This window comes from Protopterus annectens, chromosome 2.part2 (genome assembly GCF_019279795.1).
Source record: "Protopterus annectens isolate FY-2018-M chromosome 2.part2, PAN1.0, whole genome shotgun sequence".
Taxonomy (NCBI): Eukaryota; Metazoa; Chordata; order Ceratodontiformes; family Protopteridae; genus Protopterus; species Protopterus annectens.
In genome coordinates this window covers 652,326,336-652,336,931 of record NC_056730.1, presented here as the reverse complement: position 1 = coordinate 652,336,931, position 10,596 = coordinate 652,326,336, and the positions used below count along the sequence as shown (strand labels likewise).

At 35.6% G+C, this 10,596-nt stretch overlaps 1 protein-coding gene across 2 annotated transcripts in view; it reads right to left on the bottom strand.

Moving 5' to 3' along the window:
- HSPA12B (heat shock protein family A (Hsp70) member 12B) overlaps positions 1-10,596 on the bottom strand; it is a 1,104,373-nt gene that overhangs the window by 154,083 nt on the left and 939,694 nt on the right. For both annotated transcript variants that reach the window (XM_044064071.1, XM_044064072.1), the window contains exon 12: positions 2,093-2,196. In XM_044064071.1, coding sequence (XP_043920006.1) covers positions 2,093-2,196 — 104 coding nt within the window. The remainder of the gene's footprint in view (positions 1-2,092; positions 2,197-10,596) is intronic.

Here is a 10,596-nt window from a genome sequence, read left to right as displayed (position 1 = left end):
ATAGAGGGTTTTGAAATAGATGAAAATACAACATCCAAAATTCAACTTTTGCAGATGATGTTCTAATTACATCAGCAGGATCTAATTCTTCTATACAGTCTCTATTTGATAACATGATGAATTTTAAAAGTATTTCTGGTTTAATATTCAATGAAGAAAAACTAAAATACTACCTATATATACACGAAAAATATTCTCATTAGTGATTTTACTAAATATGTACCCAATTCAGGTCAGATAACTTATTTAGGTATAATACTATCTAAAGATATTAAATCTATTATATATAATAATTATAATACCTGTTTTCTTAATATACAAAATCTTTTTAATACCTGGAATAATATGTTTTTTACTATGGAGGAGAGACTTACAATTATTAAAATGATAATATTCCCCAAGATTTTATACTTAATGCAATCAATAATACTTCCACCTACAAAAATAATTATCAAGAAACTGAACACACTAATGTTAAATTTCTTATGGGCACCTAATAGACCTAGGATTGCATTAAAGAAACATACTAATAGCTTGTCTCAAGGGGGTATTTATTTTCCAGACTTTAATTTATATACTATCTCTTCTATTGTAAAAGTTATTACTTTATTAATAGATCAGTCATATGTCACAAAATGGAAAGATTATTGGGAGCTAATTAGTATACACTTCATGAAAATCTCCTTAACACATAAAAATATGATTGTAAATAACTCCATGTTATGGTTACTAAAGGAATTTTGTACTTCACCTATTACACCTAAACATATGGTTTGTTACCCATTAAATATTATTATTAGTTATCGTAACTTTATATTCATGCACCCTAAGTATAGGGAATGGAATTTTATTGTATTTCCTATAATGTATACTCAGGGTATGCTTTTGTCATCTACTTCTGAAGGAACTCATTTAGCTATAGATAATGATCTAAAGTACTGGTATCAGTTGATATCTGATAATAAAGTTAAAAATCTAGATTTCTTAAAACAAGAATTTGATCTAAGAGAAACTTGCTGGTTAGAGGTTCAGACCTTTAGACAACATCTCATTAATAAAATAGATTTAATGTCTATAACTGTTAAAGAATCTATTCCAACACTGATTGATTACTTGATATTAAATTTACAACATAAAGTTTCTGATAAAGGTAAACTTTCATACATACATAAAGTTATCAGACAAGAAACTTTTTACAGTGTAGATTCATACTGGAATTATTTCACTTCTATTAATGGGGACCCACCAAATCAACAAGATAAACAATATATATTGAATCTGCTTATAGAACTACGCCTTCCATTGTCTGGAGACTTTATACATGGAAATTTTTACATAGATCTTTTTATACACCTTTGATGATGAATAAAATAAATAATAAAGATAATCTATGTAAGAGATGTAATGTAGAAATTAATGCTGACTGGGCTCATATGTTTTATGACTGTATAAAATTGAAAGAATACTGGAAGTCAATTAATGAATTTTTGCAGGCTCTTTTTACAGATAATTTCATTATTTCTAAATCTCTTATATTATTCAACACACCTGTACCTCAAAGTGTTAAAAAGGTTAAGTTTCCCTTGTTATGGTCTATTCTAGCAGTGGCTAGGAAAATAATAACTAGAAATTGGATTTCAGATACACCTCCTTCGTTCAATGAATTTAAAAATGTTATGAATATAGTGTGCCATATGGAAATAAACACAATTAGGACTAGAACAAACAGAAAAACATCTTATTTTATTGTATGGGATAATTTACAAAATTTGTTAAAAAAATTTTAATTTCAATAGCATGGTATTTTAGCTTAATTAATTGATCTGATTGCAGTGGATGTCTTTGTAAATACTTTAGTTGTTTTGTTGAATATTATAATAATACCTATTTTTAATTACTTGTATAAAATTGTTATGATATTTCTCTTATATGTTAAAACAATAAACCTGTTTTGAAAAAAAAGAATAATAATTCCAGCAGCCTGACTGAGATCTTTAATAAAATGTAGAGGAAAAAGTTCACGTGCAATGGTTGTGGGAGGTTGTTAAATAAACAGCTCAGACTTTTCTAGCATTTGCATATTTGTACATACCAATTTGATGTAGAATGTGATCGATGGTTTCCTGGAACAGATCATTCATGGCATCAGACGTCATTCGTAGCATACCCTGCGATGACCATTTCACAATGTTCATGCTGAAAAAGAAATGCATCACAAGTGAGATGATTCTCAGAGTGTTGTAACTGCAGTCATTTATTAGTATTAAACACTCAAATGCAACATACAACTTTCCTCTACTGCACTCCTTTACTTAATGTAATCTTTTAGCAATTTGCTCAGTGAGTCTTTTCTAAGCAAAATATGCTAAAAGAAAAAAAAAAAAGAAAAGCCTTTCTCATATTAAGGCACTGTTGTACTTCATTACCTCTATGCCAAGTAAAAAAAAATGAGTATGCATTAGTAAGGAGTTTTTTTTCCTTGTTAACAGTTGTATTCCACAATACATGTTGTGAAGAAGAGGCTGTTCCTTCCTTCTCTTAATGGACAGAGAACTACAGCTCTATTAATCCCATTAGCCACATGTATTAGGGGCCACTCATTGTATGGTAACTTGATGTGGCCCTTTGAGATAATTCTCTTATCTCAGCTAAAAGTTTCTTAGGAATATACTTTTATCAGAGCATTAAAGAGCAATCCGAGGACAGGACATCATTCAATAACCAGACAGGTCTCATGCCTGGTTTTAGTGCTCATCAATTGCTGCATAAAGATAAAAAATATATTTCTGCAAGAAAGAATTTTATAGGGCCCTAATGTGTTTAGTTATGTAGACTTTGTAAAATAAAAGTAATTAAAATGATTGATGGTCATAAAAGCATGGGACAATGATTAGGAAATAATTTGCAGATAATCTGTTTTTATGTTAGGAAAGAAAGGTTGTGGCATTACTTGAGATCACATGACAGGAAGAAAATGAGGTCTGCAGTTCAAGATGATGGGCAGATGCAGGCAAAGGGGAACACAATTGACAGACTAAAGGAGAACATTTGAAAGATGTGAGGAAGTATTGTTATATGGATAAAGTAGTGAAGGCACACAGGAGTTTACACACTGCCTCTCAACTGTCCAGATTTTCACAGAATGTCTAGATTTTTTCCTCATATTTTTGGTCTGCCCCTAATAAAATTTGTGGTTTTCTGACAAATTACTGAGGACTGAAGTAATTAAATAATGACATACATGTCACATCCCTCAAAAATGCATGCTAATACAAATCATGCAATTCCAGCAACTTCCTAAGTTTATAGGAGAAGTTTTTCAAATCTCTCCATATTTTGGGGCCTTTGTCCTCCCCATTATTTTAGGCTTTGTCCAGATTTCTTGTGCAAAGAGGTTGAGAGGTACAGTACTGAATAATGATGCTGTGGCTTGTTTTAAAGTGGAAATAAAATGATAAGAACATTAAAGGATGGGGTAGGAACAGCTGCATTAGAACCAGACACAACATCTGGACATCTGAGCAGACTCACAGTATTTTCTGTGGATCTTCAATGAAATGTAACTCTATGGCATTAACACTGTACAGTCTGATACTAGCATTGTCACTCCCAATGCTCTATAATGGCATCATTCCCAGAGTTCAGGTAAATGTGAATCACACCTCTTTATTTCTAGGATCCATGTTGTTCACCAGTCCTTTTTCCATGTTTCCCACATTGTACTGAAAACATACCTTGTGAACAACTGTATTAGTTGTCCTCACCACCTTTTAAACCTGCAGCACCTCCCTTACTCCTCCACTTGGTCAAATTACTTGACTTTTCCAATGTCCTTTCATGTAACTTTCTTTTAAAAACTAAAATCCTTTCACGTCAATGATTGTCACAAACCTAATTATTTTCAATTCTAGTGGCCACCACTCTTAATTGATCTAGATGAATGACCAGTACAACCTACGTTTTCAGTAACTTTCTCATTATAATACTACTACTACTTTTAAAATGCAGTGTAGCAGTCTCACATTTAAGCACATAACCTTATACCTTGAATATCAAAACAAGCCTTAAACTAACAGTGGCCATTACCACTGTGGACATCATTATCAGAGCTACTACCATTGAGGACTTCATTATTAGGGCTTCTGTGTGACAATGCATAGTGATGTGCATGGAGAAATTGTTCTGGTAATTGCATTACAGCACTTACGCAATGATAATTTAAGTGAACATTTTTGTAATTGTGATTTTTGGTAAAAACCCGGTTCCCATGATTTACCACAATGATGGTAGTCCACTGAACACAGAAGGCATTATAAGAGATCTTGGGAACACAGGTTGACCACCACATTGTCACTGTGATCAGAAAGTCTTTCTATGTGGCACATCTCATTACTAAGGGTTTTGCATCCAGGAAGAAAGAGGTCATTGTCTCCCTCTACTCTTCCCTCATTAGGCCAATCATTGAGTACAATACCCCATTTGGCATGTACCTCACTCAACACCTGCAAAAACTGGAGAGGCCGCAAAAGTACCTCACAAAGAGGATACTAGGCCTTAAACATTTGTCCTATATGGGCAGACTAAAAAAAAACTCCAACTACTCTCTGTCTCATATCGCCTAATTAGAGGCGATCTCTGCTTGACTTACAAAGCCATGTCTGACCCAGCTCTGTTAGAAATGCTACATCTAGAGAAATCCCAATCCCTCCACACCACATGCTCCAGAGACCTCAGCCTCATTACCACAATCAACAGAACATGCTAGAGGGACAGGTTCATAACCCAGAGACTGCCCATGCTATGGAATAGACTTCCCATATATGAAAGCAGAGCACCTCACTGGCCCTCTACAAGAGAAATCTTGATAAGTGGATGAGCAATAGAAAATTCACCCCAGGGATCACTTCTGTGGCTTTTCTTGACAAAGGCACTGGGAACTAAGGTTGGGTGGCACGATGCCAGGGTAATCCTACAGGCTAGGCTTGTAAAGGCCCCAGGGCCATTAGGCTAGTACACACCTATGATCCTATGAAATAACAGAAGTGAGGTATATCAACAGGGATGCAGAATAATGGAGTTCATTTACTTTTACAACTAGACTTGAGTTCCTGCATTTCCTTCAAGTGGTATTGATATGAACTTCTTAAACTAGCAACTTAATTACATTTTCTGGAGCTACAGGCTTAAATTAGGTGATTCTGTTTCAAAGTATGCCTACCTATACTATGCAGTTTCATACAAAGAATTTAGTATTTAAGTAAAAAGTATGCCATGGTGCATTAATTATTCAGGCAAGCTTTTCATTAGGTAGTTTTTACATTTTCTCAGGTGGGAGTCTTTGTACTTTCCAGCTACCACTTTCAACACTGTGTAAGAGTGCATCCAATTCACATAATATTTATTTTCCTTTGTCATGAAAGTATAACGAACTGTCTCCAACATCATATTTTGATATGCTTTAATTGCAGTCACCTAGATTTGCAAGGCAAAGAGAAAATAATGGGTTCATACTTGTGATGACAATTTGGTTGCAGTTAAGTTCAGGTTGCTTCCTACTCTGGTGCTCCAAGCCAGATCCAGATCCCATTATCTTCCTCATCCCCTCAGCTATTCACTGGAAGAGAAAAAAAGTCGCTCCCTTAGTCTGGTCCTCCAAGCCAGATGCCTTCCCTTATGAAGCAAAAAAAAAAAGACCTTTGTCCTTTTTTTTAAAACTGTAACAAGCTGATTGCTACATTTGTAGTAACCAGCTTGCTGCACCTTACTATACACACAGTGCTAATGTGCTGGACTGACTTTTTTTGCTGGCATTTACCAAGAGTTGAGGAGAATTATCTCACAACCCAGAAGCCTGAGGATGAGCCTGGGACCAGCACCAGTGGTAGGGGTGGTTGAATAGGGCTTTACTCCCACTCAACCTGACAATGGTCCCTAGCAGCCAAAGCAGAACAAATGTTCCAACTGGGTGACTGAGAAAATAGAACTGGTAGCCAGTGGGAGGTAGATAACAAATGTACTAGTTTATATTAATGTTATCATAGTCAATTTGGCAACTGATCTGGTTTTCCGTGCCTGGAAATAATGAGGATAATTAATTTATATGCTTGGCAACCCAGATGTGACTGTCATGTGAATATATGTTAGAGCTATTCTTAGTCAGTGTGATGGCTTATATGTTGTCTAAGATAATGTATGAAAAATAGAAATGTAATAATGGTTTCCTTTTCAACTAGAAGGAGATTTGTGTCAAGTCTGACTGATCATGAATTGCCTGATTCTCTTTCTCTCTCGCCAGGTCATGACTGCACTTGACGGTAAGCAAATTTTAAAGTATTTTAGGATTATAACTTTCTGAGATGATTGGGTTCTAAGATTTATGGTAAACTACGGTCTTTTTATGGCATGGTAAGTATATTTTGCATTTAATATCTGATATGTGGAAATTTAAGTTCAAAAGAAGATAATATAACTAAGATTATTTATTTTAAGTTTGTTTACCAGGGTAATGCACTGATTAAGAATGATGCAGGGGAACACATGTTACAGGTATATTGGTGATTGATCATGCCTGGGGTCCACTGTTTCTAAAATCAATTGGTAATATCCTGAAGGTGGTACGTAAGTGACTCTGTTTTTTGTCAATAATACAATAAAACATGTAAGTAGAAGGACAACCTTGTGGTTTAATGTTAGGCTATTTTAGTAAACTATCATACAAACAAAGATGTTTCATACCTTCTTTTATTCAAATCTATTCAATCTGCTTATATGAAGATTGCAGAACAAGTGGATTATGTTGCTTTAAAACAAGTTTAAGATGTAACTTTTGTTAATAAGTGGAAGTTACAACCAATGGATTATTACTACAAGGCACAACTTTTTTTGGCATTTACTGACAGTATATTGCAAACTTTTTGGTGTTTATTCATAGGATATTATAAACTTTTTTGTGTTTTTTTCACTATGTATTAGAAGTATTGGTTAGTGCTAGAATTTGCTTAATAGAAACATAAGGTTACAGACTCAAAAACGAAACAGAGTGAATTTAAAATAAATAATTAGCCTCACTGCACTGATTCCTTGCAGGGAAGATAACCATTGCTTGCAGAAAATGTGACCAGGAAATGAAGAATAGAATTTAGGTAAACCCAAATTTTATTATTTACTGTTACAGAGACTTTTCCTTGAAGATCTACTAGTATGATAAATTCAATATATAGCTGTACTATATGATCCTGAGTGTCTTTATATGGTATTTATGCTTCTGTAGCTGATGCCGCAGTACACATCATTAGGAACCTGTTTGGCGCTGTAAAAATCCTTATACAACATTTTCCTTGAAAACTTTGAACAATAGGATGATAGAGATAAACAGCAAGTAGCTCTGAGCAGTAGCAGCCCCAGGTTTATTTTCTTACTGGGGTATAATATGGGCACTGTAGCTTGTGAGTGAACACAAGAAAAAAAAAGATACAGAATATGTGTAAAACATGCATACATTTTCTCCACTTCTGTACTAGCTAAGCCCACCTTTCTTCCCAGGAATGTAGTCAAGTAGCCAAATGAAATATTAAAATAACTTTCAAAGGATAATATGTCATAATAACCCTCAGTTACTACAGAATGAACTTAGCCAGTGATTTCAGTTATAATACATACATTCTTTCGTACTAGGCTCTTCAGAAAGCCTTTCAGAACTTTACACATAGGATCAAGATGTACATATCCAAATACCATCAATCTTAGAATTTCTAGCACTCTTCTGCCTCTTCACAATCGGGCCACTGATACCCATCGCAGTTTCTTTCCTTACCATAACCACTAGACAAAGGCAGACTCACTGGTGCAGATTTTGTATTTCTAAAAGGGTCAGAAGAGTCATTTATTTATATAAACTTTTTTGTGTTTTTTTCACTGTGTATTTATTTATATCACTTACTTCACATAAACCAGCTTCTTATATTTGACATTTTTATAACAGCCTGTCACAAGAAAACAAGCTGTCTAAACAACAGAACCTTTACAGCCAAAGTTCACAAGCCAGCCTTGTGATGATAGTAGGTACTGCCAGCCATGCCAGGAAACATAGCACAGTGGATTTGTAACATATGCCAGCACAGCTAGCTGGAATTTAGTAAATAATTATATGTCATTTGTATATCTAACTGATTCGTACAGATACTTGTGCTGAAAATGTATTTGTATCAACAGTGTGCCCTGCTGGAAGGAAAAGAGATGTACATGCATTACTGTAACTGTTTCAATGTGTACATTGTAACAGCATATACTGGGACAGAAAAGGTTAATCCACTTGACTTTGGAAAAATATTCTTGAAATTAAATGACTTTATGGATTAAGCCATAAAGATGTTATCCCACAGTTTTGAATGGAGACAGAGATGCAATGTCTGTACTAGACAATAGGTTGTACCTCCTGTAGGAAGAATGAAATGGTTTTATGGTTTTATGACTTCCAGCGGGTCTATATCACAACATCGAACTAAAACAAGTTTGAACGTTGTAATATCGAACCCTAAAGTCTGAAAGTGGAAAATAGAGAAGCTACGGCACATCGACTTTTTTCCCAGGGAAAAAATCAGTGGGCCATTTTCGGGGCTTTGCTCTTTCCTCCACTGTGGTGTGTTCTCGGAGTTGGTATATTTAAGTAGGGGTGTGTGGGGGGGCATAGCTCCCCATTGGGAAGTGTGGGGGTGAAGCCCCCCACTTCAGTTTGGGTGTAAGGTTAAGGTTTTTTTTGTCACGGAACAGCGATTTTTTTTCCCCTGAGAAAAAAATCGCTGTTCTGTGCTTTTGGTTTTGTTGGGTTTTGAACATACAGTTCGATATTGCAACGATCGAACTTTTGTAAGTTTGATGTTGTGATATAGACCCACTTCCAGCAGCCGCACCACATCTAAGCAATGCTCTATCTGTGTGTATTGTAGCACATACGCACTAACCATGGTAGCTTCTAGTGATGGGGAATAGTGCAGAAAACACAGTCAGATGACCAGATGTATGTGATGTCATTCTGTACATGAATAATGTTTTAATATTAAAGGAGATTGAAGTCTCAGGAGCATTCTGTATTCTTTCTTGGATCTGATAACAATGACCACTCACCCATATTATCTTGCCTTTCTCTATTCGTTAAGTAGGAACAGTAATTCTTTGGTCAATCAGGAATAGATAGCGAGACTAGCTAAATACTATTTTTCTATAACTGTTTGTGTGAAGCTTTCCATCAGTGTTATTTTTAATACTTCCTGTGGCTGAAACTCTGATGTTTACGGTAAATAGATATTTAGTATTTTCATGTTCTTTTATTATTTATTATTAAATATATTAAAACTTCTCACTGTGGCTGGTCTTTTTAGAAAAAAAATATTTAAGTTTTGAGAGTATTCGCATATGTTTATTTGATGACAACTCTGGCCACTCCTGAAAGCCTTGCTGTTTGGTCAACTTACCACTTGTATTAATATTAATTTCACTCAGTATAATTGTGTACCTTTGTAAGAGCCTTAAAGTAGCTAGACAGGGTTCTGGTGGCAGTGATAACTACATTATTATCTGGGCAGAAGGGGGCACAGCAGCAGGTGAATCTCTGCCAGCCTTTCCCAGGTGTGTTTGTGTATATATATATATATATATATATATATATATATATATATAGATATGTGTGTGTGTGTGTGTGTGTGTGTGTGTGTGTGTAAAACAAATCTCAAAGTGTGTGTGTGTGTGTGTGTGTGTGTGTGTGTGTGTGTGTGTATGTGTGTGTGTGTGTGTGTGTGTGTGTGTGTGTGTGTGTGTGTGTGTGTGTGTGTGTGTCAGCTGCTTGGTGCAGGGACACAAAGCACTGGTTTCACAGAGAGGGTGTGGGAGGAGTTAGCTTAGAACTCCAGCTAATGACTCAACTCTGAGCTGTGCCAGTGGGGAGTCTTATTGGGGGTCTGGACAGATATAGAGAGGAACCAGCTCCCAGACTGAGGCTGTTCCCTGGATGCTCTTAAGGGAAATGGCGCATGATGCGGAGAGGTTTGCATCTGGAAATACTGAGTGTATCCATTTGTATTCCAAGTGAACTTTCCTCTACAGTGTCAGTGGTGAGGATTCAGGCTCCTTGATTACTGGCCCAGAGTGGGGATGTGAAAAATCTCTACAGAAATACACTACTAGTAGTTTGTGAAGGCTAAGGCCTTGGGGTCTTAGTGTTCACATAATATATCAACTACATTTACATAATACAGTAACTTCCCACTGATGACATAAAACAATTAGTTTACATTCAGATTATCTGGTCATCTTTAGAAATGCCCCCCCCCCCCCCCATTTCCAGCATGCCTAGCATATATTTTCATGTAGAAGATTTCAATAAGACTTGCACATTTATATATCTTAATCTTTCACCAACTATTCCAGCAAAATAAATAAACAAGCTTAGAGGATGTAAAAATAGAGGTGTCCCAGTGTGACATAGCATTAGGAAATTTTATGTTGTTGTTGTTGTGTCTTTCGGCTTATCCTGGTTAGGAGACGCCACAGTGGAACTCCGGTCCGCTAATGTTTGGTAGTGGATTTTTACATGCCGAGTTA